This window comes from Syngnathus scovelli, chromosome 5 (genome assembly GCF_024217435.2).
Source record: "Syngnathus scovelli strain Florida chromosome 5, RoL_Ssco_1.2, whole genome shotgun sequence".
NCBI lineage: Eukaryota > Metazoa > Chordata > Actinopteri > Syngnathiformes > Syngnathidae > Syngnathus > Syngnathus scovelli.
In genome coordinates, this window is record NC_090851.1 from 19,274,513 (window position 1) to 19,302,451 (window position 27,939).

The window sequence follows — 27,939 nt, forward strand, 5'->3', positions numbered from 1 at the left end:
CAAAAATATGTTTGACACCCCTGCCCTATGTAGTCACTTCCCGGGGCTGATAAACGGAGTGTTAGGACATGTGCCTTGCACTTGAAAATACGAAAGAAAAAGAGAGTTCGGTTGATGAAACTCTGAAGAATACTTGCAGGTTTAGTTTCCTTAGCAATCAACACGGTAAATAACATATAACATAAAGCTAACAAAACACTGGTATTTTCTTGGTGTTGGACACAGTCAAAAACTGTTTGCTTCATGTTAACCCCGCCAGTGTTCAAATTCATCGAGAGTTTTATTGTGCAATGCATGGAATGCACAAGAGTCCTTCTAGTGGCTCATACAGGGTTATGTTACGTTAATTTACATCAGACATGTTGTTGGGCAGCCAAAGGGGTCGATTTGGCGTCCGTCACCCACACATCGAAGTATGTTGACATTTCATTAAAAGAGAAGCGATACGAAGATGACGATATCAGGCGGATTGAGTAAGTAATTTTGACACAATATGAATTGGATGAAAGAGAGAATAAAGCAGCCACTTATTCTGCCACTGTGCTCTTCGACTTGTGAGTGACTGTATGACTGGAAGAGGTTGTTAGGGTTTTTCAAATTATCCTTATCGTATGATTATGTTGGAATGCAACCGGTAATAAATAACCTACCTTGTCTCATCCTACACAAGGTCGTAAAACATCCCCTGATATGTTTTGACTAGAGCACAAGGGCTTCCTATTCAGTCTACTCTTACCCCCACTCTTTCTCTTAATAAATATGCCTTTGCAGTTGGGAGAGGCTCCAGATTTCATTCCTGTAGCGAGTGATCTCTCCACCTGCAGGTGTCTAAAAGAACTTGCCTTGTCTCCCGTGTGGTTCTTGCAAAATAAGTTGGAGTGAGCAAATCTCTAACAGAGGTGCTTCCGTGAACTTCCCCCTTTGCGAATCAAAAACAATCCTAGCTATCTGTAACACTGTAATAAAGCAGTCAATGATCAAACAGCCCAACTTCTTATTATGGAATGTCTTTTTGTGAGAATCTAAAGAAGCTTTTCTTGTGTAGTTTTTTATTTTTAAACTGACCCAATAAAGATCTTCTCATAAGCTAACTGTGAGCCATGAGAGGTCTGTCAGTTATGAAGAGCAACTTTCACGCAGTTTGTTTCCCTTGTTTCCCACTTAACACCCTCCACAAGGGAACAGTCTTCAGTTAATGGTGCTTCCTATTTGCTTGCAAATTTACAGCTTTGTGCAAGGAAGGAACACAGAACTAACCTTTTAAGTCAGTTTGCTAGTATGTGTGTGTGTGTGTGTGTGTGTGTGTGTGTGTGTGTGTGCGTGTGTGTGTGTGTGTGTGTGTGTGTGTGTGTAGGTGTGTGTATGTGTGTGTGAGTGTGTCATTTATCTTTTTATCATGTCTCTGCAGACACATCTCTCTTTGTACTTCACTAAAAGAAAGATGGATGTGGGCTTCTCTCTTTCCCCTTGAGTTGGTAGAGTTGCTGCACATGGATATGGGTATAAATAAGCAGTCGGACTTAATTTGATATCGTATGATGCTGCCAAAAGTTAGTAGTAAAATACAGCAATAAAAGTGTAACCATTTGTCCATAGTAACTGTGTATAAACTGTAGCTCTCCTTTACCTTATCTAAATAGGTGTAGCTCCATGTCTTTCCATCAGCAAATACTCTGGAAATTATCCTTCCTTGACTGTCATACTCCCATTTCTCTGTGGTTGGACCCCTTTGCAAGCCAGTTACCTGCCCAGTACTGCACACACACAGAAAACCACACTAGTCAAATCACATTAATATGAGTGTTTAAAAATTGCAACTTAGATGGCTACCTTGTACTACATTACTTTAAGTCGTTATCTTCCTTTTTTAAAATTAGACCACAGCTAAAATAGATGTTGATTAATCACTCCCTGACATTGTCTACCTTGTTGAGCAATAGTTTGTAGATGTTCTTAGAATCTGTGTGTCTGCGGCAAAGATACTGCAAAAGAAAACGGCTTTTTGAGAAAAGTATCTTTGATGGTAAGTTACATAAAATCAAAGTGTGGGATCTGATGGGATGCTGAGTAGTGCATTTGAATTTGACTGTTGACTAGTGGTGCAGGAATCAAGTGGTGTCACTGCAGCCTACAAGTCAGCATTGACTTGCCACTCAAGATTAATTGTGCTCATTTTTATAGCAATTAATTAGCAATGTAATTAATTCATTTAATTAACACGTTAAACTGATAGCCCTGGTTAGAATGTGACAAGAAAGGAATGGGAAGAAAACAAAAAGTGCCACGTAACTAAAAAAAACATAATTGTGTTTGAATGTAACATAAGCGCCATTCAAACAGAGAATTGTAACTGTGTTAGAATTTAACAAAAGACGAGAAGAAAACAATTCAGGTTTACACATTGCTTTCTCTCTCCCTCTGGTGTATCTCTAAACTCTAATAACTAGGGTCCCAAAAGTACTCCGTGTGTAAGGTGGCCTATAATAAGTGATTTGACACTGAATACATAGAATTACATAACAATCCTGATCAAACAAATTAGTGTAAATTCCTCAGGACACAGATGATTACCTGGAGTATGTCAGGTTAACAGCGAGTAACTTGCTGCTTGGAACCCAGAGTGTCGGATGCCCTTGGGTGTCATAAATGATCTTCAGAAGGAACTTCCGGTGATCATCATAAATCTTCTCTGTTCGTAAAGTGCGATCGTAATCTACAGACAATAGGTTCCTTCCATTCACCTTTGAATGAAAGAGAGATATGTTCACATCTTACAAGGAAATCAAGGCAGTTGCCCAGTAGTGGTGAATTTGTCTGTTAATGTTAAAGTGCAGAGGTGGGATGCCCTGAGTCCTTGAGTTTCTGCGAGTATTTCACCCAGTCCAAGTCAGCCAAACACTTTAGAGCACAGACTTAACGGTACCACGTCACACACATCGCACAGCTGACATGCAACCAAATAAATAATAGAAATATACCGTCATTTCCGGACTATAAGCCGTGACTTTTTTCCATAATTTTGGACCCTGCGGCTTATAGTCAGGTGCGGCTTATATAAGATTTTTTTTTGTGATTTTTGTGATGACTTGATCACTTTTACTCTTAACACTATTATATACAGTAAAAGCTACAAAACAAACTAGTAATGACACACGAATTTGATGCACAATTTGTCTTCGCGGGCCACATAGAATGATGTGGCGGGCCGTATCTGGCCCCCGGTCCTTGAGTTTTACACCTGTGCTCTAAACCCTTTCTCTTACTCTGCCATATCACTCAGAGATTACACAAAGCAGTGGCGCTGTTTGGACCATCTGCATTGTATTAAAACCCACTCAATCAGCATTTAAATTCAATTCTTCTGACACTTTGTTCACCAAAAACAAGTTGTAATGAATGTGAACTTTTAATGCATTTTATTCAGAAGGTTACTTTGAACCTTAAACGGCAGCGCGGCGTACTTATGGATTTTTACGGCCTCCGGCCTTCAGGGGGCGCTCTAGCAGGAAGCAAGAGCGAGACAGGCGAAAAAGAGATAATGCGCCGAAGAAGACGTGCTAGTTTGTGTTTACATTTCGCGCATCACGCAGAACGCGATCAAGTCGGACATTACTGAAAGGGAGCCTTTATACACAAACCGTCATCATGGGGGACAAAAGAAATGCATATGATGCCGCTTTTAAGCCAAAGGCAGTCGATGTTGATGACATTATCTTGTGTCTACTCTAGAGCGTACTTATGGATTTTTACGGCCTCCGGTCTCCAGGGTGCGCTCTAGCAGGAAGCAAGAGCGAGACAGACGAAGAAGAGATAATGCGCCGAAGAAGACGTGATCGTCTCGCGCATCACGCACACACCCGCATTCACACAAAGACAGGAAGCTTTTATACACAAACCGTCATTATGGGGGACAAAAGAAATGCATACGATGCCGCTTTTAAGCTATACGTGTCGCTTGCTAGTTTAATGTAATTTAGCGCTTCGTGCATGATTAGCTTGAACAGACCCTCTTCACACTCGAAGAAATGCATAAAACCGACGACAAAAGAGGGACTGAGAAAGTGTGAGGCGAAGGATATCTAACGCTATTCCAATCGGACACTAAGGAGGAAGACTTCGATGGTTTCAGTGCACAGGAGGAAGATGAAGACGGCTCTTTTTTTACTTTTACTGGTATGTTTTTTTTAACCAGCCCTGTTAGTGTTGTGCTACCGTGTTGCTGCTGTGTTGCTGCTGTGTTACCGCCGCGTCTGTGACTTTGCTGTGTTACTTCCGTGTTGCTGCGGTATTACTGCCGCGTCACAGGCAGTGTTTGGAAAGAAATGTTAAGGTATGTTATTAAAGCTTTAAAAAAACTTTCTGTGTCCAGTCTTTCTTTGCTAATAACTCGCGTGCACACTTCCGCGTTGCTGCGGTACTACTGCTGCGTCACAGGCAATGTTTAGAAAGACATGTTCAAGTATGTTATTAAAACGTTAAAAAGGCTTTCTATGTACTGTCTTTCTTTGACAGTACACTCGTGTGCACGTGCGGCTTATAGTCCGGTGCGGCTTATGTAAGAAAAAAACTGAAATATCCCTGAATTTTAGCTGGTGCAGTTTATAATCCGGTGCGGCTTATAGTCCGGCAATTACGGTAACTAAATTCTGTACCTTTTGTTCCCACAAACCGCAATGACATGCGTCCCATTTTCACCTATCATCACATTGTGCGCACATGGGTCAGGAAGGAAACTCAGGGATGGACAGACAATGCCCACCTCTGTTGAAGTGTACACATGCAGTCGAGACAAGAGACTGATTAATCTTGACCAAAAATCGTCCCACAACTGTAGATCTCATCTTCAGGTGGCAACAATTCTAAAAGACTTGGGAAATTACTAAATGATATGGTCCATTTGATTCACTCTTTTGGAACAGTGACACTATATCAGGTTGCTCACTGGTATATCAGAAACAGATATATATTGTTAAATGTCAAATGCTAAAAATATGGACAGATAGATTACAAAATTGTCCAAGAAGAAAGAAGAAACACGAGGCACATGCACAACAACGACTGGTCCAAACTTTTTTATTACCATCTTTGGCTTACATGTGAGCAATGCAAAACTGCTGGACATGATTATAGTGATATAGTAAATGTACCCATTGCATGGAGAAGCCTTTGAAGGAAAAAGACTGTTGCGCTGCTTTCTGCCAATATTTACTGTTGTGAGCTTTGCAGCTGTAGCGGTAGTATTAATTAGTTTCTGTTGTATTTTAAGGTAGCACAAATATAATACCTATCACAATTTCAGTGTAACTCTTTTAACATTTAACATTATTTTAACCTGAATGCAGGTTTTTCTTTGGATGTCCACTTTCTAGAGTTGTAATATTTGTCCTGTTGGTTCCAAAGAGACACTCTTTGTATTACCGTAATTTTCGGACTATAAGTCGCGTTTTTTTTCATAGTTTGGGTGGGGGGTGGGGGGGGGGCGACTTATACTGTGAATTTTTTCACAGATTTTCAAAATAAAAAAATAAATAAATAATAAATTCAAAAAAAGTTAAACTGCGATAAACGAACCGTGATGTAGCAAGGGATTACTGTAATTTGAATTTCAAGTGACGTCAGTGGCGCGGCGGTTGTTTACATAAAGGACAAAGATTCGATCACGGGACGACCCTTGCCCCACGTACTACTGGCATCATTAGCGGCTTTGTTTCTAAGTGACACGGAGGATGAAGAGTTTGAAGGATTTAATGATTTGGAGTGATACAAAAGGTTTGAAAAACTATTATGGCTTTTACGCACGCCCGGTCTTACTCTACGGAGCTTTCTTTCACCTCCATGGATTGAAGTCGGGGGCCGGCGCTTGGCCGGGTGGCTGTCGAGGGACGGTGGATGGGGCTTAGACATGGCTTTTACGCACGCCCGGTCCTACTCTACGGAGCTCTCTTTCACCTCCGTGGATGGAAATCATGGGCTGGCGCTCGGCCGGGTGGATGTCCGGGGACGGTGGATGGGGCTCGGACATGGCTTTTACGCACGCCCGGTCCTATTCTATGGAGCTCTCTTCCACCTCCGTGGCTGGAAGTGCCACCTCCAGGGATAGAAGTCCACGCCGCCACACACCTGGAATTCGACGCCGGTGCTTGGGGCTGTGTGGTGGTGAACTATTTATGTTATAGTTATTTGATATATTTTATTTCGTATAGCAACTTGTACATGTTTTTATCGTTACAGTTCAGTACTTGTTGGCTCGTTGAACTCTTGTTTTGTTAAATAAAGACACATTTACCAAACCCACGTCTTTCCTTGTACTTTGTAATATAGTTATATACTAGATCTGTGGAATAACGACGAGGCTGACGTCAGGGCGCACGCGCGGCGTTGTTGACAAAGGACGAGGAATTTGATCGATGGATTTAATGATTTGGAGTGACACAGATGGTTTTATAAACGTGTTATTTATGTAACAGTTATTTGAATAACTCTGAATGTTACGTCAGGCTCGTTCTCAGCTCTTCGTTTGTGTTTATGTCACGTTAGCATACCTATCGTTTAGCCTGTTGTTGCTCGTTCATGTCTGTTCTTGGTGTTGGATTTCCCCCAAAATGCGACTTGTACTCCGGAGCGACTTATATGTTTTTTTTCACGTTATTGTGCATTTTATGGCTAATGCGACCTATATTCCGGAGTGACTTTTAGTCCGAAAATTACGGTACATGTATTTTTCAATATGTTGAGGTAAAAAAACAAACTCCTACTTTAAGACATGTTTTTAACCAGTTTTTAGTTTTTGTCATCTTGTCTATAAAGCAGTGACAGTTTCCATATTTTCTGTCCTGTTGATGTCGCCTGGCAAGCCACACCCATTAAGAAAGTGTGTCTGGAGACCAAGCCCTACACCACAGCTGAGCCGTGGTTCAAAACAAACCGTTCAATCAAATTTCTTTATTTGCTGTAATGTATCCTTCATGCTCTATGCCTCTCTTCAGCGGCAGAATACCATCCTCATTCAAGATGGCATAGGGTAGAGATATGAGTTTGACAACCTTATTCAGCAATGAATCAGTCTTGAATAACCAGAAACATGTTGGCCACCCTTATCCCCTTACTGCCCAATAGTTCGCACTACATGGGCACTAAAAAGTAAAAAGGAGTTCCTTCATGCTGTTTGGCAATTTATGACTATTTATTGTGATTTTTTTTTAATTTTAAACTGTATTTTATTTAATTTGTTGTACACATTTATGGATATTTTTTATTTAATTATAAAAAAATAATATCACATTAAAATTACCGTACTTTCCTACTTTTCTGCTACCTTTTGCACAAGCTTTGAATCCTGTGGCTTGTGCGGTGCGGTGCATCTATGGTTTTTTTTTGTGATTTTTGTGATGTTTATTACACTTATTCATTCGTTAGTAAACAGGTTGTGGACTGCTGTTGTGCGGCACCGCATTTCTTGGTGGAGGGATATGCAACCAGACACATGGTCACTGGGGAGAAGAGTGGTGTGTTGATTTGATCACATGTCCGTCCGCCAGGCAAATGGTGCCGCACAATTGACACGAACAAGAGACAGAACGAAATCAAGACGGACATTACTGGAGAAAGGAAGCTATTATACTCAAACCCTCATTACGGGGGACAAAGAAGCGTATATAATGCTGCTTTTAAGTTAAAGGCAGTCGATTTGGCTCTTAATGAAGGAAATCGAGCTGCTGCATGTACTATAGAGCAGTGTTTCCCAACCTTTTTTCATTCATGACAAAGCTTTTTATTGGAAAAATTCTCGAGGCATACCACCAACAAAAATCTAATAAGTGTTACACCAGCTTCTATATTAAAATCAGTTATATTACAACAAAAGACGTAAAGTCCTATTTGTATATATGTATGACGAGCTGCATAATTGAATACAAATAAATGCTAAATATTATTTTAAATGTACAGGACTGTCTCAGAAAATTAGAATATTGTGATAAAGTTCTTTATTTTCTGTAATACAATTAAAAAAACAAAAATGTCATACATTCTTAGACTTAGACTTAGACTTAGACTCAACTTTATTAATCCCTTGGGATTACTCCTTCAGGGAAATTCTGTGTCCAGTAGCAGTAAAATACAAAATACACAAGAAAAAACACAAGAGATAAAGATATACAGAAGATGCAGAAATACACACAGTGCAAGAGTTAGCAATGAAATGTAAAAGAGGCAAAAAGATAAACTAGGCAAGAAAATTGAGGGAGGTAAAAACACTACACAGTAGTTGCCATAATATTGCACATTGTATTCTGGATTCATTACAAATCAACTGAAATATTGGAAGCCTTTTATTATTTTAATGTTGCTGATTATGACATACAGCTTAAGAAAACTCAAATATCCTATCTCAAAATATAAGAATATCATGAAAAAGTATACTAGGTGGGTATTCCACTAATCACTTGAATCGTCTAATTAACTCGAAACACCTGCAAGGGTTTCCTGAGCCTTGAAAAACACTCAGCTTGGTTCAGTAAACTAAATCACAAGTCTGGGGAAGACTGCTCATCTGACTGCTGTTCAGAGGAACATCATTGACACTCTCCATCAGGAAGGTAAGACACAAAAATAAATTTCTCAAAGATCAAGCTGTTCACAGAGTGCCGTTTCAAAGCACATCCACAAAAAGTCTGTAGGAAGGGGGAAATGTGGCAGAAAACGCTGCACAACCAAGAGAGATGACCGCAGCCTTAACAGCATTGTGAAGAAGAGTCACTTCCAGAATTTGGGGGAGCTTCAAAGACAGTGGACTGAAGCTGGAGTCCAGGTATCAAAAGCCACTGTTCACAGATGTGTCCGGGAAATAGCCGTATTCCCATGGTCAAGCCACTTCTGAAGCGTCTGACTTGGGCTATGGAAAAGAAGCACTAGACAGTTGCAGAATGGTCCAAAGTCCTCTTTTTAGACGAAAGCAAGTTTTGTATTTCATTTGAAAGTAAAGGCGTCAGAGTCTGGAGAAAGTCTGGAGAGGAGCAAAATCCAAGTTGCTTGAAATCCAGTGTGAAGTTCCCACAGTCAGCGATGGTTTGGGGAGCCATGTCAGCTGCTGATGTTGTTCTACTGTGTTTCATCAAGTCCAGAATAAACGCAGCTGTGTACCAAGAGATTTTAGAGCACTACATGCTTCCGTCTGCTGAAAAGCTCTATGGAGATGATGATTTCATTTTCTAGCATGATCTGGCAGTGCCAAAACAACCAGTAAATGGTGTGCTGACCATGGCATTACTGTCTTCGATTGGCCTGCCAATTCCCCTGACCTGAACCCCATAGAGAATTTGTGGGGTATTGTGAAGAAGAAGCTGAAAGACACCAGACCCAACAATGCAAATGAGCTAAAGGCCGCTATTGAAGCATCCTGAGCATTCATAACACCTCAGCAATGCCACAGGCTGATTGCCTCCATGCCATGATTTTATTTATTTTTTTTAAACTTGTCTTGACCAAACACCGCCTTTAGCGATACAGAGTTCGGCTGTCATCTGCCGTTGATGCAGTAATCCGTGCAAAAGGATTCCCAACCAAGTACTGAGTGCATTAATGGACATTTTCAAATGTTTGATTTTGTTTTGCTGTTATAAATCTTTTTTTTTTTTACTTGGTCTGAGGAAATATTCTAATTTTTTTAGATAGGATTTGGGAGTTTTCTTAAGCTGTAAGCCATAATCAATAATATTAAAATAATAAAAGGCTTGCAATATTTCAGTTGATTTGTAATGAATCCAGAATGTATGACAGTCTTATTTTTTTAATTGCATTACAGAAAATAAAGAATTTTAGCACAATATTCTAATTTTCTGAGACAGTCCTGTATTTCTTTGTTTAAATAAAAGTGAGTTTTTTTAAAAATGTTTTAAACTGTATGTTTAGACAGTGTAAAGAATAAACTTTTGAAAGTGATTGTGATTAAAATCCAAAATAATCAACATGACTTTGTTTACTGTTTTAGAGTAGCGCTATAAATATTACAATAAGAATAATGTCACTTCTAAAGACGCTCTGCTGTTCTAACAGCAGCTGAGTGGCTATCACAGTCAAGGTGTCTCAACTTGACTGTGTATTTTATGTCGGTGAAAAATTAACAATCGAGGTTCTCTGCATGCTCTGATTTCCATCGGATCACAAGCGTCATAGTGTCTGTCCCTGTTAGCAGAAGCACACAGCAACACACACATATACTGAATATAAGCCGATGCAATACAGACCGACACAACATGAAATTTCAAGATTCTCCGACTCTCCACACATGCACGATTAGCATGTGGCTGAACAGGCCTTGCGCAAACTGTGTTTGGCGATTCTGTTTACAATGCGCTCCGTAATTAATATTGGACAAATCCACGGCAAAGCTGAACATGTCTCACGGCACACCAGTGTGCCGCGGCACAGTATAGGGAAACACTAGAAGGTTTCCTCCGGCCACTAGAGGGCACTGGGCTATTGTTGATGAGATCTTGTTTTTTCTGTGTTTTTTTTTCGGGTCATGTCTCCTCCAGAGCTTTACGTGTAACTTGTATCGCACTGACAACTTTCCCCCTGTAAAAGGTCCCATTTTATGTATTATTAGTTGTGTGTTGCTAGTGTTCCCTGCACATTAAGTTTAATATGGTGTGGAGTTTTTAAAGGCTCTGGATGTTGTGGGGCTGTCCTGGCTGACACACCTCTGCAACATCGCGTGGACATCGGGGACCTCTGGATTGGCAGACTGGGGTGGTGGTTTCCCTCTTGTAGAAGGAGGACCAGAGGGTGTGTTCCAACTACAGAGGAATCATACTCCTCAGCCTCCCTGGTAAGGTCTATTCAGGGGTGCTGGAGAGGAGGGTCCGTCGGGAGTTCGAATCTCGGATTCAGGAGGAGCAGTGTGGTTTTCGTCCTGGCCGTGGAACAGTGGACCAGCTCCATACCCTCGGCAGGATCCTCGAGGGTGCATGGGAGTTCGCTTAACCAGTCTACGTGTTTTGTAGACTTGGAGAAGGCGTTCGATCGTGTCCCTCGGGAAGTTCTGTGGAGGGTGCTTCGGGAGTACGGGGTGCCGAGCCAACTGATAAGGGCGGTTTGGTCCCTGTATCATCGATGCCAGAGTTTGGTCCGCATTTCCGGCAGTAAGTCGGATACATTCCCAGTGAGGGTTGGACTCCACCAAGGCTGCCCTTTGTCACCAATTCTGTTCATAACTTTTATGGACAGAATTTCTAGGCGCAGCCGAGGTGTTGAGGGTGTCCGGTTTGGGAACCTCAGCATTGCATCTCTGCATTTTGCAGATGATGTGGTGCTGTTGGCTTCTTCAAGCCGTGATCTCCAGCTCTCACTGGAGCGGTTCGCAGCCAAGTCTGAAGTGGTCAGGATGAGGATCAGCACCTCCAAATCTGAGTCCATGGTCCTCAGTCGGAAAAAGGTGGAATCCCCTCTCCGGATCGGGGATGAGATCCTTGTCCCAAGTGGAGGAGTTCAAGTATCTTGGGGTCTTATTCATGAGCGAGGGCAGGATGGAGCGTGAGATCGACAGGTGGATCACTGCGGCGTCGGCTGTAATGCGGACTCATTACCGGTCCATCGTGGTGAAACAAGAGCTGAGCCAAAAGGCAAAGATCTCAATTTACCGGTCGATCTATGCCCCTACCCTCACCTATTGTCACGAGCTATGGGTCGTGACCGAAAGAACAAGATCCCGGATACAAGCGGCCGAAATGAGTTTCCTCCGCAGGGTGTCTGGGCTCTCCCTTAGAGATAGAGTGAGAAGCTCTGCCATCTGGGAGAGACTTGGAGTAGAGCCGTTGCTCCTCCACGTTGAGAGGAGCCAGATGAGGTGGCTTGGGCATCTCACCAGGATACCTCCTGGACGCCTCCCTGGGGAGGTGTTCCGGGTATGTCCCACCGGCAGGAGACTCCGTGGATGACCCAGAACGCGCTGGAGAGACTATGTCTCTCAGCTGGCCTGGGAACGCCTTGGGATCCCCGGGATGAGCTGGACGAAGTGGCTGTGGAGAGGGAAGTCTGGGAATCCCTCTTAAAGCTGTTGCCCTCGCGACCCGGCCGCGGATAAGCAGAAGAAGATGGATGGATGGATGGGTACATGCTCCCTTAGCCAGTCCTACAGTTTTAATTATCTAAATTGAAAACTGGAATGTACTGTAAATATACCAATAAAGGCACATTTTCAGACATTTTATTCATACAGTAGATGACATTAACTCCTTGATTAAGGCACACCAAGTGGCAAAACACATTTGTCTATGAAGCGTTTGTCCTGTTCCCATTCCAACTCATCCTATTACCAGTAGTGGATCATTCATTAAGGTTTATTGGAGCTTACTGAGAGTGACGCTGTTGTGTGAATAAAACCCTGCAGGGGCCACACTTTTCTTTTTATTAAACTGTGCTTGTAGACTTCATGCAATATTCACAGTGGGATAAATATGTATTATTCCTTACTCGTCTTCTCCTACTGTGAGTAGAGCTGACATGATGCTCTAATCAATTGTCTTCTGGAGCCAATTTGCTAACAAAGGCTAAATATATAGGCTGATTCTTTGGGGTTTTTTTGGTTTGCGAGCAAAAATTGGTGTCTACTATATGTAGGTACTGTGTTACAGCTATACCTGTTATGAAATCTGTTTTTCAAAGAAAATTGTTTGGTACTGTACACTTTGATCTATCATAGTAGAGGTGCTGGCTGGCGGGCGGGCGACCCAGCCACTAGCTCTTAGTCCCACGTTTACATCACCCTGTTCCCGTTTCTAAGCAACCACAGCTGTGCATCGCAGCAACTACATAAAACAATTTTGCGGACATAAACAATCACAAACACTAGGATTAATATATGGATGCATACTTTTGTTGTTAGACGAGTGCAACAAGTGGCAGCGCAGAAACAAGTAACATTGGTTTCATGTGTTAGGGTTTTCCAGGTTATATTTATCATAGGATTATGTTGGAATGTAGACTATAATGATTAACCAATCTTGTCTTGCTCTCACAATGCAGTAAAATGAAGTGGTTGCTTCCTATGCTTGATTGACCAGCTGCAGAGGAAGCAATCAAAGTTGTTCTGTTTCCCACAACATCGTAAAACACCCCCTGCTCTGATCTTACCAGAGGCCGGGGGTTCACCAAACCTGTCAACTCTCAACCCCCACTCTGTTTCTCTTAATAAATATCCTCTTGCAGGAAGGAGAGTTCAGAGCTCTATTCGAACATCGCTGCACGCACAGCGACGAATGGACTCTCCACCTGCAGGTGTCCAAAAGGACTTACTTGTCTCCCGTCTGGTTCTTGCAAAATAAGTTGGAGTGAGCAAATCTCTAACATCATGTATCGCAAAAACAGTCTTTATTATTGTTTTGAGGCATGTGATTTTGTGTTGACTAATTTTTGTGATTGATACAACTAGATTAGTTGACTTTTTTTACCCAGCCATACTCAAGACCAAGTCATATGACAGAAATACCTCTAGTGCTGAATCATTATTCAGGTAAGAAGCAGTCAGCTGGTATTTTGTCTCTATGGAGTGGAGGTCACAGTTATTGAGGTCAAACATTAAGCTGTTGTGTGAGCAGCTTGACTGAATGGCAGTGTTCATCAATCCAATCCAACTTGTGGGATGTGCAATAGAGAGCAACATTTCTTTAGAAGACCTCAACAATTGCGTATTATGACCCACAGACTACTCCCTGGTTTTCATGTTGGTGACACCTCTAACTAGTATACAGTAAATGTAGTCTTCAGAGGCAAATTAATATAGATTTAACACTATTTAGATTTTGAGTAATAAACATGTTGCCACCCTTGGGCAATAAAACACATACTATGTTCCAACACTCAAAATACGTGGATACTAAAATACTGTACGTGTGAAAGACAGTGTAGTGCAGGGCTATTCAATTACCAGGGATGAGAATGGCAAATGTGAAAAAACACTAAAAAGTAGCCGGGGTCTGGGGGGCCGACCGGGGGTGTGGGGGGCAATGAGATATATACCGTATTTTTCGGACTAAAAGTCACTCCGGAATATATGTCGCATTAGCCATAAAATGCACAATAAAGTGAAAAAAAAAACATATATAAGTCGCTCCGGAGTCGCTCCGGAGTATAAGTCGCATTTTGGGGAAAATTTATTCGACAAAATCCAACACCAAGAACAGACATGAACGAGCAACAAAAGGCTAAACGACAGGTATGCTAACGTGACATAAACACAAACGAAGAGCTGAGAATGGGCCTGACGTAACATTCAGAGTTATTCAAATAACTATTACATAAATAACACATTTATAAAACCATCTGTGTCACTCCAATTCATTAAATCCATCGATTGTCCTTTATGTCAGCAATGCCGGCCGGGTGCGCGCCGCTGATGGCGGTTGCACTTCAAAATATTCCACAGGGCCATATAACGATATATAAATTATATATAAAATAACTATTATATAAGCAATAATATTATCAAACCATCTGTGTCACTCCAAATCATTAAATCCATCGATCGTTCATTATGTTAACAATGCCGGCCGGGTGCGCGCCACTGACGGCGGTTGCACTTCAAAATATTCCGCAGGCCCATATAATGATATACACTGCTCAAAAAAATTAAAGGAACACTTTGAAAACACATCAGATTTCAATGGTGAAAAGAAAAAGTTGGATATTTATACTGATATGGGCAGTTTAATGTCTCAGGAACAAAAGGATGCCACATCTTTTGATGGAAATAAAAGTTTTCAGCCTACAGAGGGCTCAGTATATAGACACCCCAAAAATCAAAGCTAAAAAATGATGTGGCAGGCTTGTCCATTTTGCCTAAATTAAATTTCTGCAACTCAAAATTATTTTCAATGTCTTGTGTGGCCCCCACTAGCTTGTATGCATGCTTGACACCGTCACAGCATGCTCCTAATGAGACAACGAATGGTGTCTTGTGGGATGTCCTCCCAGATCTGTCTAAGGGCATCAGCAAGCTCCTGTAAAGTCTGAGGAGCAACCTGGCGGCGTTTGATGGACCGAAACATTATGTCCCACAGGTGTTCTATTGGGTTTAGATCAGGTGATCGTGAGGGCCATTCAATTGTGTCAATTCCTTCATCCTCCAGATGCTGTCTGCATACTCTTGCCACATGAGGCCGGGCATCGTTGTGGATCAGGAGGAACCCAGGACCTACTGCACCAGCGTAGGGTCTGACTATGGGTACAAGGATTTTACCTTGGCAGTCGGACTGCCGTTCTCTAGCCTGTAGAGGTCTGTTCGTCCCTCCATGGAAATGCCTCCCCAGACCATCACTGACCCACCACCGAACCGGGCATGCTTGTTGCAGGCAGCATAGTGCTCTCCTTGGCTTCTCCAGACCCTTTCACGTCTATCACAGGTGCTCAGGGTAAACCTGCTCTCATCTGTGAAAAGCACAGGGCGCCAGTGGCGGACTTGCCAATTCTGCTGTTCTATGGCAAATGCCAATCGAGCTCCATGGTACTGAGCAATGAGCACAGGGCACACTACAGGACGTCGTGCCCTGAGGCCACCCTCATGAAGTCTGTTTCTGACTGTTTGGGCAGAGACATTCACACCAGTAGCCTGCTGGAGGTCATTCTGTATAGCTCAGGCAGTGCTCAACCTGTTCCTCCTTGCACAAAGTAGCAGATATCGGTCCTGCTGATGGAATGAGGACCGTCTACGGCCCTGTCTAGCTCTCCTAGAGTAACTGCCTGTCTCCTGGAATCTCCTCCATGCTCTGGAGATTGTACTGGGAGACACATCAAATCTTCTTGCCACAGCACACGTGGATGTGGCATCCTGGAGGAGTTGGACAATCTGCGCAACTTCAGGAGGGTTAAGAAATCGCCTCATGCTCCCAGTCGTGATAATGACTCTTGCTAAAGCCAACACTTGTGGAAAACGAGTTAAAAAAGATTAAGAGGGAGGAACTTGAAATGGCCTCCAACTGCAAAACCAGTGCTGTTTTGGGGACCATCTCATTGTTGCCCCTCTAGTGCACCTGTTAATTCCATCAACACCAATGCAGCTGAAACTGATTAACAACCCCTTCTGCCACGTACCTGACCAAAACCTTATCAGAAAAGTCCAATTGAATTCATGCCATACCCTGATAAAAAACTGTTCCTTTAATTTTTTTGAGCAGTGTATAAATTATATATCAAATAACTATTATATAAGCAATAATATCAAACCATCTGCGTCACTCCAAATCATTAAATCCATCGATCATCCTTTATGTCAACAATGCCGGCCGGGTGCGCGCCGCTGACGGCGGTTGCACTTCAAAATATTCCACAGGCTCATATTATTATAAATAACAATTTTATCAAACAATTTCTGACACTCCAAATCATCAAATGCCGTGATCGAATCCTTTGTCCTTTATGTAAAACACCGCCGCGCTTGCGCCGCAGTTGCAGTTCAGATTACAGTAATCCCTTGCTACATCGCGGTTCATTTATCGCGGTTTCACTACATCGCGAAATTGTGAATTTTGAAAATTTGTGAAAAAATTCTCATTTAAGTCACTCCTGAGTATAAGTCGCCCCCCACCCAAACTATGAAAAAAGGTGTGTGAAGTGTCTTGCCCAAGGACACAACGATATGTGACTGTGACAGAGTTGGGATCGAACTGCCAACCCTCCGGTTACTAAACGACCCACTCTACTGCCTGAGCCACAGCCGCCATATAAACGATACCATGACAATATCATGACAATAGCGTAACATTCGCTTACATGTTACTCTCTAAACCCACATGCTTGTAAAAGTAAAAAAGTACCTTTGTGTTTTTTTGTTTCGATGTGCTCCTTAATGTTCCTAGCGCCGCGACCTCCATAGCTGATCATATCTTGACAAAAAATACACAAATTCTTCCCCGGGACATGTACTTTACGGATATATTCCGTCAGGCACGTGGTTACAGACTGTGTTCCGAATTGTACAATGATGCTGCTCTCGAGCCATGCCCATCTGAAGCAGTTCTTGAACCCGTTCGGCTTGTCTATTCCCCTGGCACGATCCTCACCCTGGCGAAAACCTTTGCTGAGTAGCCCCTAGATCAGGGGTGGGCAAACTTTTTGACTTGCGGGACGAATTGGGTTCTAAATTTTGACCGGGGGGCCGAACCAGGAGCAGATGGATGTAGTGTTTGTGTGAAGTAATATAAACGACCTGTAAAGGTCATTGCATAAAAGGTTTTGGCCTTTAGTAGGTACTAAAGCATGGATATTCCAAAAACGTTTTTTGAAAACAAATGCATTTATTAACAGCATTAAAAAAAAAAAAAACATCCCTAAAAAACTGCTATCAGTGATTCTCATAAAATACGACACTGGAATTATGAATATCAGTCTCCATCACTTCAGTGCCTGCAGGTCAGATTAATGAAAGATGTTTATCTTATGAGATCACATCAAACGGCAAACATTCTGACCAAATATATCATCTTGAAGAATCGGTGAAAGCATACATCCAAATAAAGTAATCAAAACGGCAACACGGTGAGGGGTATCTGAAAATCAGAGCAGAGTTTTAACTCACAAACACCTGGTAACAGAGGTGAGGAAACGGGAAACACTTCCTTAAAGTAAGCCTTAAGAACTTTACAGGTTAAGATTAGTCACAAACAGGTGGTGCATCAATGTCCTTGAGCATCCTGCATTGTTTGAGAATGAGAATGGTTGCTAGTTTTAATCCCTGCTATTTGTACAGATCATATTCAAAATGCATTTTCTTACAACAAACTTGAAAGCCTCCCCTTCATTTTCAGTGGGAACAGTGTTGTTGGTCTCCCTTTTTTTGCTAGTGTGTCATAGTCTGGAGTAAAATTTGTTGTGGCAATTTTTAGGAGAGATCCGAGGTGTTGGTCCGTTTACCTAGATCTGTGACGGGTTGATGTTGATGTTCATGTGGCTGAACGTCACGTCGCGTACGTCGAGCCAAATTGGCCACTCTTTTTAAACACTCGGCTCTCAGTGTCCACCTTGCTTTTCCTTGGGCGACTCATTTTAATGGAAGGATTCCAGGGGAAGCTTTGTGGGTGGCTTTAGCATAAAACTGTATCCGAAAGCTCGGCGCGCAAATTACAAGAATGCTGTCGTCACAGCCCACGCTCTAAATTCGGCACTGATACAAATAGAGCGCGAGTGCGCCATTTCCGTACTACTGAGTACGTACACGCACTTGTGAGTGTGCACCGAGCTTTCTGACACGGCTTCCGGTAGTAAATGCGCAGGCGAGTGGTTCCCCATCTACTGGAGAAATGCAGTCATTGCAGGCAAAATGACCCCAAAAAAATGTTTAATAATACAATTTATTTAGGGTTGGCGGGACGGATTAAACGGTCCCGTGGGCCGGATGTGGCCCGCGGGCCGTAGTTTGCCCATGCCTGCCCTAGATCTATCTAACTAAATATCTCGTCTACAAGTGATGAAAACCCAATCGCAAATTTACATTGTGGCGGTGTAAAAACACTTGTTCTCTGCGTAAGTTAAGTTAACAAGTGGAAATGATGTGACGAAAGTAGCGCCAAAATGCTGCCGAAAATAAGGCGGATGATGTCGCATCACTGCTGCCAGTGAGTTAGGTTCACAGAGGCAAGCCGATATTCGTACTTACAGCTTCACTAATTTTGCCTTGAGATGTGCCAAAAGGCGGCAGGTGGGCGAATGCTTGCAAGTCGCCGAGGCTAACTTTGCCCGCTTCCATACCCCCCCACATATAAAAAAAAAACATTTCTCAACGGATTTACACGAATCACGAAAATGATACTTTTGACGGAAAAAAAACAAAACAAAACACGGAAATCCTCAATTACGAATTCAGTTGCGCCAAATTTTCAAAAAAAAGTTGCTGAGCCATATACCGTATTTTCCGGACTATAAGTCGCAGTTTTTTCATAGTTCAGCCAGGGGTGCGACTTATACTCAGGAGCAACTTATAAGTGAAATTATTAACATATTACTCGATCATTCACACATTACTTATTTACTAGTAGTATTATCACTTCAAATGTTATTTTCAGACTAAAACGCATTAGGGTGCTCTCGGCCTGTGGAATAATTGGAACTGGAACTGACTTCCGGAGTCAGTGGAGTTGTTTATGTGACGCAGAGGACGAAGATTTTAATAGATTTAATAATTTGGAATGACATGGATGGTTCAATAAGCTTGTTATTTATGTAATTTATTTGATATATAGTTTATATTTAGTTATATAGGCCTGTGGAATAATGGAACCGCAGCTGATGATGAGTCTTATGTCGGCGCCGCATGTACTTCCAGTGTCAGCAGCGGCGTTGTTTACACAGAGGACGAAGGACACAGACGGATCGATAAACTTATTTGTTATAGTTATTTGATATATAGTTCACATATAGTTATATAGACCTGTAGAATAATTGGAACCACAACTGATGATGAGTTTGATGTCGGCGTCGCATGTAGGCACTTCCGTAGTCAGCAGCGGCGTTGTTTACACAGAAGACGAAGATTTCGATGGATTTAATGATTTGGAGTGACACGGATGGTTTGATGAACTTGTTATTTATGTTATAGTTATTTGAATAACTGTTAATATGTTATGTCAGGCATGTTCTCGGTTCCTCATTTGTGTTTATGTAATGTTAGCATATTGTATCGTTTAGCCTGTTGTTGCCTATCCATGTCTGTTCTAGGTCTTGTATTTTGTCAAATAAAGTTCCCCCCAAATTGCGACTTGTACTCTGGTTTTTTCTTCTTCTTTATTATGCATTTTATGGCTGATGCGACTTGTACTCCGGAGCGACTTATCGTCGTACATCCGGCGCCTAATGTTTTTTTTTTCCTACCGGTATCTTGCCACTACTCCTGTTTTTAGTACCCATCGCTAGCCACAGTTCAAAACAACATCATCAGCAATGTGGGTAGGCTTTGAATGTTGCATTCACGTTATCAAACCAAATTTTTTAATTCTAGTGAACCGCGATAGTCTCTGGATCTATTGAATGGAATTCAATTCAGGCAGGCTGAGATCCTCGGGGGTTGGTTTTGGGACACATGTAGCCCACGGACCACGAAATGAATAGCACTGGTGTCGTTGTTTACTCGCCTGACTTCCATAGTGACAGTGTGGATGTGCGTCTTAATGGTTGTTTCTCTATGTTTTCCCAGCGATTGACTGGTCACCAGTTCGAGGTATAAGCTACCTTTTGCAGCAGCTGGAAAAGGCAGCTAGATATGTCGTGTTGTCTAACAGATGGCTGGGTAAATAAAAGGTGCTATGTGTGAAATGTTAATCTCTTATCTCATGCCAGACCCAAGGTTTCATTCAGTTTACAGCAAAACAAAGGAATTGTTTTCTTGTACTATTGGCAGTCAGTATAATTAGCGATATCTTAACAGGGATGACATTGCATGCTTTGTTTCTTTTCTTTTTTTGTCTAATGTCATTTTGCGTGGTACTCACTCTGAGCTTCTTTCCAAAGACAATGATTTTTCCTCGAGTCTGTTCCTTCCTAAACCTCCACTCCACCAAATTTTGGCCGTTCTCTCCTGGAAGTGTCATGTTGCGCCGCGCCACAGTTGGGTTGGCGGCACCTGGATTTTGACAGAAAAAGACAGCATGCCAACAATGTCACTGTATGAATTTCCAGTATGCTGTAGAAACAAATGTTGTGGGTAAAATAGCGAAGCTTGTGCTAAGTCAAGTTTGGTCAAGTTTATTTATATAACCCTTAATCACAGACAAGTCTCAAAGTTGACAATTATTCTCAATGCCACGGAAGCAAGACAGTGAGTTTAGTTGTATGAGTTCAGTTGTACTTTATTCTAGTATTTAACCATGTACTGTACTGTACTGTACTGTACTGTACTGTACTGTACTGTACTGTACTGTACTGTACTGTACTCACATTATTGTTAATTGATAGTCACACGCAAATCCATCCAAGTCCTCATCTTCTGTATCCGAATTAAACAGTTGATGATGTACACCATTAAACATGTCAAGTTCCCTCTCGTGATTGTCTCGTTGTTGTCACGTTGCTATTCTGCTAGAATTCCGGCTTTGCTGAAAGCTCTAATTGTGCCTCGTAAGCATGTCTCTGTCGATGCCATTTTATAGGGTATTTATGCAGTTTGCACAAACGGTTGTATTTATTCATCACTGGTGGCGGAGGTATGTACTCTACGTATTACGTACAGTTCTCTGATTGGTTTACCGCCCTGGTCTACGTATTTTACATAATACAACATAATGTCCTCTGATTGGTTCATCTGGTCTCCATATTACGTCTGCATCTTCAGACTAGAGTGTCAACAAACAGCTTAAAAAACATTTTGACTCCTTTTGAAGAATTGTTTGCCATCTGCCAAACTGCACACTACACACTAAGCGAGGGATGCATCTTGTAGCACATATATGGAATGCTGGTATAGACTGATGTAGAATTGAAGACTTTTTACAAGTCAGAATACTAAAACATATTGACAGTGTCGCAATCAGTGCATCTTTAAAGAAAATTAAAAATACTGGGCAGTAACCTACTTGAGGTTTACCAACCATATTTCATCTGACAAGCATTTATTGTGTGTAGCCCATGGACCACACTTGAACACACTACCGTAATTTTCGGACGATAAGTCACAACTTTTTTTCTCAAATTTGGAACCCTGCGGCTTATAGTCGGTGTGGCTTATCTTTTTTTTTTTTCCGTGATTTTTGTGATGACTTGATCACTTCATCAAAAGGCTGTGGGCCGTTGTTGTGCGGTACCGCTTTGCTGGGCGGAGGGATATGTGACACCGTCACTGGGGAGAAAAATGGCATGTCCATCCGCCAGGCAAATAGTGTCGTATAATTCACACAAAGAAGAGACAGAACAAGATCAAGACGGACATTACTGAAGAAAGGAAGCTTTTATACACAAACCATCATGAGGGACAAAATAAATGCATATGATGCCGCTTTTAAGTTAAAGGCAGTCGATTTGGGCCATTGTTAATGACATCTGTTGTGTCACCCTTTTCTTTCTTTATTTCCCAGTCACATCTACTCTGGAGCTATTACGTGTAGCTCGCTAGTTTAATGTAACTTAGCGCTTCGTGCATGAATAAAATTAGCATGAAAATGCATCATGGAAAATGCTAAAAGAAATGCATAAAAGCGACGACGAAAGAGAGACTGAGAAAGTGTGTGCCGAAGGATATCTAACGCTATTCCAATCAGACACTGAGGAGGAAGACTTTGATGGTTTCAGTGCACAGGAGGAAGGTGAACACGGCTCTTTTACTGGCTCTTTTTTTACTTTTACTGGTATGTTTCTTTAACCAGCCCTGTTAGTGCTATGCTACCATGCTGCTGCTGTGTTACCGCCGCGTCTCAGTGACTTTTACCTTTAAAAAAATAGTTTTTTTTTTTTAATCCAGCCCTATTAGTACTGTGCCACTTCCGTGTTGCTGTGGTATTACTGCCGCGTCACAGGCAGTGTTTGGTAAGAAATGTTAAGGTATGTTATTAAAACTTTAAAAAGGCTTTCTGTATACTGCCTTTCTTCGTAAATAACTTGCATGCACACTTCCGTGTTGCTGCGGTATTACTGCCGTATCACAGGCAGCGTTTAGAAAGACATGTTAAAGTATGTTATTAAAACTTTAAAAAGGCTTTCTGTGTACCATATTTCTTTGTAAATAACTCGCGTCCACATGCGGCTTATAGTACGGTGCGGCTTATTTACGGGAAAAAAAACAAAATTTTCTGCGATTTTTTGCTGGTGCGGTTTATAGTCAGGTGCGGCTAATAGTCCGGAAATTACCGTATTTGTAAATAAAGCAGCCTATACACTGTAACAGCAGGGCTTCTCATTCAGTTTGTGCACTTACCTGCCAGAATATGAGGCTCAGTCTGATAATGTGTATCCATCCCATTGGCATAGATGACTCTAAGAGAATGATCATTACCCACTTGGTAGCTGTTTCGAAGCTGGTCTGGGGGGGTAGAGGAACACGTAATTACCATAAAGACGAGATATATTTCTTAAAAAAAAAAACTAATTGATTATTAAGGTTGCGGTTATAAAAGGAGACAGAAGAATGATAAGACAATGAACAAAGGGGAGTGAAAACAGGTCAATTAATTTCCATTTCCTTATTTGAACCTGTTAATGGAGCACAGAGCAGGTATTACCATCCCGCTGCCTCTTTTAATTAGGTTTCCCTTAACCTCACATCACTGATGGTGTGTGTTGTGTGTGTGCGTGTGTGTAAATGAGCAGATGTGATGACTAAACAAGAGGATTTATTCCACCAACCTACAAACTATTTCTGTCTTTAAATACCACAAAAATATTTTTATCATCTGTCATGGCAGATAAACATAAATTGATTCTAGATTCAGAGAGAGTGGTGTAAAGAAGCAGAGCTCATTCGATGGGCAGGGTTGTATTAAGGCAAGGGATTTGACAGATGGTGGTGAGTTTTGCAGACGAAGGAAATAGATGTGCCAAACGCTTATTTCCAAAAGAGAGAGGAGCACAGGATGACACGCAAGAGCGACAGCAGTCACACTCAGGTTGACTGTTTTGTATGTAGTTGATGAAACCTGAGAGAGATTTTGATGTTGTTCATTGGTGACAAGACCACATTCAGACAACATCAGATGATAGTACATGATATTATTATGGTGGTGAGAAAAAGGAAGAGTGTAAATGGGGGTAGACCTGAAGACCAAACGATGAAGGTTAACAAAGCAAAACATCTTGTGAGTCAAGAATAGCTTTGAGTTGTCTTGATGAGCTGGCAGATGATTGAGGTGATATAGCAGGAGTGATTTGGGAGACCAGTAGGAAATTATTTGATGTTTCTCTGGGCAGACATAAGAAGATAATGAACACCAAACAAGGATATTCAGAGTGTAGAGAAGAGGAGGATGATGAAGAAGAGATTTGGTAGAAAGAGGAGTGAGGACCACAGACAGGAGTTAAAGAAGAGGACATCAAAGTAGAAGAGGGAGATGGCAAAAGCCCACAGAAAGTACAGTATATGAGTTGTATGAGAGCTTGGACACAAAGGAGGGACAGAATTGTACAGATTGATGAGGCAGAGGGCTCAAGCAGGGATGGCTAAATACGCTCCAAAAAGTGGACATTTGTGAGCAACAGTCGTGTCAAATCTATGCCCAGAGAATAGAAACCCTGCCACAGTCTAATCAACGGGCACGTAAACGAGCAAGTTCCCGAGAGCTTGGCCATTTCTCAATGCTTGTCTGTTCTTACGTCATTTTGATATCCTGAAATGTCTTCAGTGGCGGCAAAAGTACTGTTCCAATTGAAAGTATGAATATACCAAGAACGCATGGAATACGCTAATGTTGTTTTTGTCAGATAGCTTAAACCAAGGAAGCATTGGTTAGTTCTTGGAATGGCTTGGCGAGGGAAATATCCTAAGGTGCATTTCATGCTACTACCACAAAAACATGTCACAGAGGGAGGGGGAATTTAAAAAAACAGCTGTTGCAATTTACAAAGAAACTCTCCTTTGGAAAAAACGTCTTATGTGCTTACGAAGACCATACTTGGTGTGTTCACAAGACCGTTCTCAGCGTTCAATTTGAGAAACGGTCCTTGTTTACCTGCTTGTTCGGTTCAATAAAAGCATCCGTGGCTCTAAAGCCAAACTAAGGCAGCGTTTTCACATTGTGGACTTGGATTTGATACCTCTCGACACATTAAAGTTGTAAATTGGTTTCATGCCAACAAAGAGCACCGCATGGAACAGTGGGATATCAGTTAAAGGAGCTGCCGGCTAGGAGATAGTAGGAGATTTATGGATATGGTGACTCCCAGATAGCTTTATTTGCAACTGCAGATCGAGAACAACAATGAGGGATGGAAGCGGGCGATTTAGGTTCAGAACAAAATGAAAAAAAGTCCTGTATTTACTTCAATATTTTAGTACAAGGGATATTCTTATCTCAATTTGTAATACCATCTGATTACAATTGAAAATATTAACAGATGTATTCCTAAAATCCTACCTTTACCTGATATTTTTATGAAACTCTTCTTTTATTAAAGTCCACAATTAATTGAATTATATTGCCTAAAATGCAACATACTCTAATCGTTCATTGTTTACAAAGCTCATAAGACAGCTCATAGAACTTTGCAGACTAGCTGCATGCTGAACCAGTGTGAGATTAAATCCTAAATAATGTATATATGTATCGATGCAGGGGAACACTTCATGAGTCAATGGTGTTGAATAACTCATTACATCCCAATCAATACTACCCTGCTGTGTTTGTCTCACACTCTGGGTAGACATAAGGTGAACTAAAACAAATTACTGCTGGCCACACATGACCTTGGTTAAACTGGCTCATTAGTTCATATTGAACCAGGGTATGCAAAATGTATGATTTGCCTCCTTGTTCAAGCATAACATGACATACTGTGTAATGTTGGCAAATTATCTGTCTTTTTTTTAAAGAGCGAACAAGAGTGTTTTTAAAGCAAAAATTGAGAAATACAATTTGAGAAAATCTGAGGTGCTGTTGATGAAAGCAAGTGGGTTAGGGTTAGTATTTAGTAGTAAGTGCGAGGGAGGCAAAATGGATTTTGGTACGTTACAGTAGTTTACAGCAAAACAAAGCAGCAGAAAAGAAGTGGGGTACAAAATGTTTCATGTGAAGCTTATATTGCTACTGTTATTTCTCTTAAAGATTTTAAGTGACTATTCCCATTATTTTCAGCTTTTTGTCTATAATGTATTATAGTATTCTGTCATTGTCATCATTAAATCCAAAAAAGAATAATGCTCAGTACAGGTGATGAAAGCAATTTTGAAATATTCTCCTACACCGCCATTGCTAAGAATGATTAAATACTTGCCAAGTTATCCATCCATTTTCTGTACCGCTTGTCCCCACTGAGGTCGCGGGCGTGCTGGAGCCTATCCCAGCAGTCATCGGGCAGTAGGCGGGGGACACCCTTAACCGGTTGTCAGCCAATTGCAAGGCAGACAGAGATGAACAATCACCCACACTCCCACCTACGGGCAATTTGGAGTGTTCTACTGGCCTACCAAGCATGTTTTTTGGGATGTGGGAGGAAACCGGAGTGCCTGGAGAAAACCCACGCGGGCACGGGGAGAACATGCAAACTCCACACTCCTCACATCTGAACTGTGAGGCGAACGTGCGCCACCGAGCTAACCGGTGCACCACCGTGCCACCTGCTTGCCAAGTTATGTTATTTTAATTCAACCAATTACCTCAGTTAAAGACGCAGTATTTGTGTTCAAAATGTATGCAATACAATACACATGATTTAAGACTGCAACACCAAGCTCTCAAATTTAAGCTCTTACCCTGCACCAGAGTATAGAATGAGTCTATAGATGACAGGTTGGTCGTTATGGAAACATCCTCGTCCCTCCCTGACGTCTCAATATCCACAGCAACTGCCCCTGATGACATGTCGCCGTGGAGATTGGTAACCATGCCAGTGGGGAAGGTTACATTAGTCAAACGACCCTCGCTGTCATAACTGTAGGTAAAGTGAAGAGGAAAAGGGGGGGGGGGGGGGGGGATTGAGATATATCAAATGAGTTTCCATGATCTAAAAATATCCATGGCCACAGCAAGAGGCAGTGGTTGGAAACTAATGAAATTACACGAGTCATATTTAAAGCAAATCTATACAGTTTTTCCTTGTGTTCACCACAAATAAAAATAAAAATATATACTTACTCATAGAAAGTAGTCCACCCAATTTGGATGCTTTTGGTCGCTAGTAAGCCACTGTTGCCATGGTAACTAAACAAGACCAGCTCTTGACCCTGGGCTGTGAGAGACTTCAGACCCCCATTTGTTCCAATGGTCAGCCAGATGACCTATACATAGAAGCGTGGGCACGGGCATACATGGGGTTTGTGTACAATCTCTTGATAGTTTTATGGCTAGATACAACACCCTATTTTATTTTATTTTATTTGATATTTCAAAAGACAGCTCAGTAGTTTATCTTTGTGTGAGGTCTTAACTCACCTGATTGTCTGGCGCAACCACACGTACAGGCATCCTGTTGGTATCTCTACGTATACGGAGTGTGTTACCGCTGCTGTCAGTCACTGCTGTTAAATCCTCCTCATTGCTTTAAAAAAAAAAAAAAAAAAAACATCAACATGGTAAATTATGTGACTGACAGGGGAAAGGATGGGGAGTAAAAGCTTACAAATCTCATATCCCACACCGACCTGTAGCTAAAATTGTATTTATAGTCTCCAGTGACTAGGGATAGTGTGAATTGGTGCGTTCCATTCAAGTCAAACACATAGAGCTCCTGGGAGGCTGGAGAGGCCACTTCATAATAGCTGGGACCAGATGCTAAAGAGCCTGAGGACACACACACATTAAAGTGTTTATTTTGAACCCTTGACCTGAGGCATTGGTTAATGCACAACACTATTTGGATAAAAAATGCTTACACACATTTGAGGTAACATGTTTACCTAATGGCACCCATCGTTGTGCTAAGTTGGAATGTCCAGTCAACAAATTAAATTCAATTAAATGATATACCAGTAAGTGGTTGGTTCCGCCGGATTGCTCGAATGCGAATATTTCCTAGATCGGCCACGTACAGTGTCCCATCCGGGGATACCACCAAAGAGGAAGGACAATTAAGTCGTGCGTCTTTTGCATAACCATCTCCTGTTTGGTAACAGTCACAGTTGGCATCATTCTGTAGCAAATAAATGAGACAGGATGTGAGACAGATGATCATCATTAACATTATAACTAAAACTTTTGGAAATTACATTGTACAGCAATCTAGATATGAAATGAGAAATTGGGTGATTTAAGTACCTTGCAGTCACAATCAGATGGTGCTCCGGCAACATAGGTAATTTCTCCATCATTTGAGACCTAG

General features: G+C 41.7%; 1 protein-coding gene across 13 annotated transcripts in view; it reads right to left on the minus strand.

The window, feature by feature from the left end:
• LOC125969391 (teneurin-3) overlaps positions 1–27,939 on the minus strand; it is a 519,170-nt gene that overhangs the window by 36,290 nt on the left and 454,941 nt on the right. For all 13 annotated transcript variants that reach the window (XR_007481537.2, XM_049721351.2, XM_068650689.1 and 10 more), the window contains 10 exons: positions 27,876–27,935; positions 27,588–27,750; positions 27,263–27,401; positions 27,054–27,159; positions 26,757–26,899; positions 26,375–26,553; positions 22,889–22,993; positions 20,475–20,605; positions 2,572–2,741; positions 1,628–1,754 (listed from right to left, as the gene is read on the minus strand). Coding sequence is in view for 12 of the 13 variants with exons in the window: in XM_049721351.2 (XP_049577308.1) it covers positions 1,628–1,754; positions 2,572–2,741; positions 20,475–20,605; positions 22,889–22,993; positions 26,375–26,553; positions 26,757–26,899; positions 27,054–27,159; positions 27,263–27,401; positions 27,588–27,750; positions 27,876–27,935 (1,323 nt within the window). In the remaining variant the exon portion in view is untranslated. The remainder of the gene's footprint in view (positions 1–1,627; positions 1,755–2,571; positions 2,742–20,474; positions 20,606–22,888; positions 22,994–26,374; positions 26,554–26,756; positions 26,900–27,053; positions 27,160–27,262; positions 27,402–27,587; positions 27,751–27,875; positions 27,936–27,939) is intronic.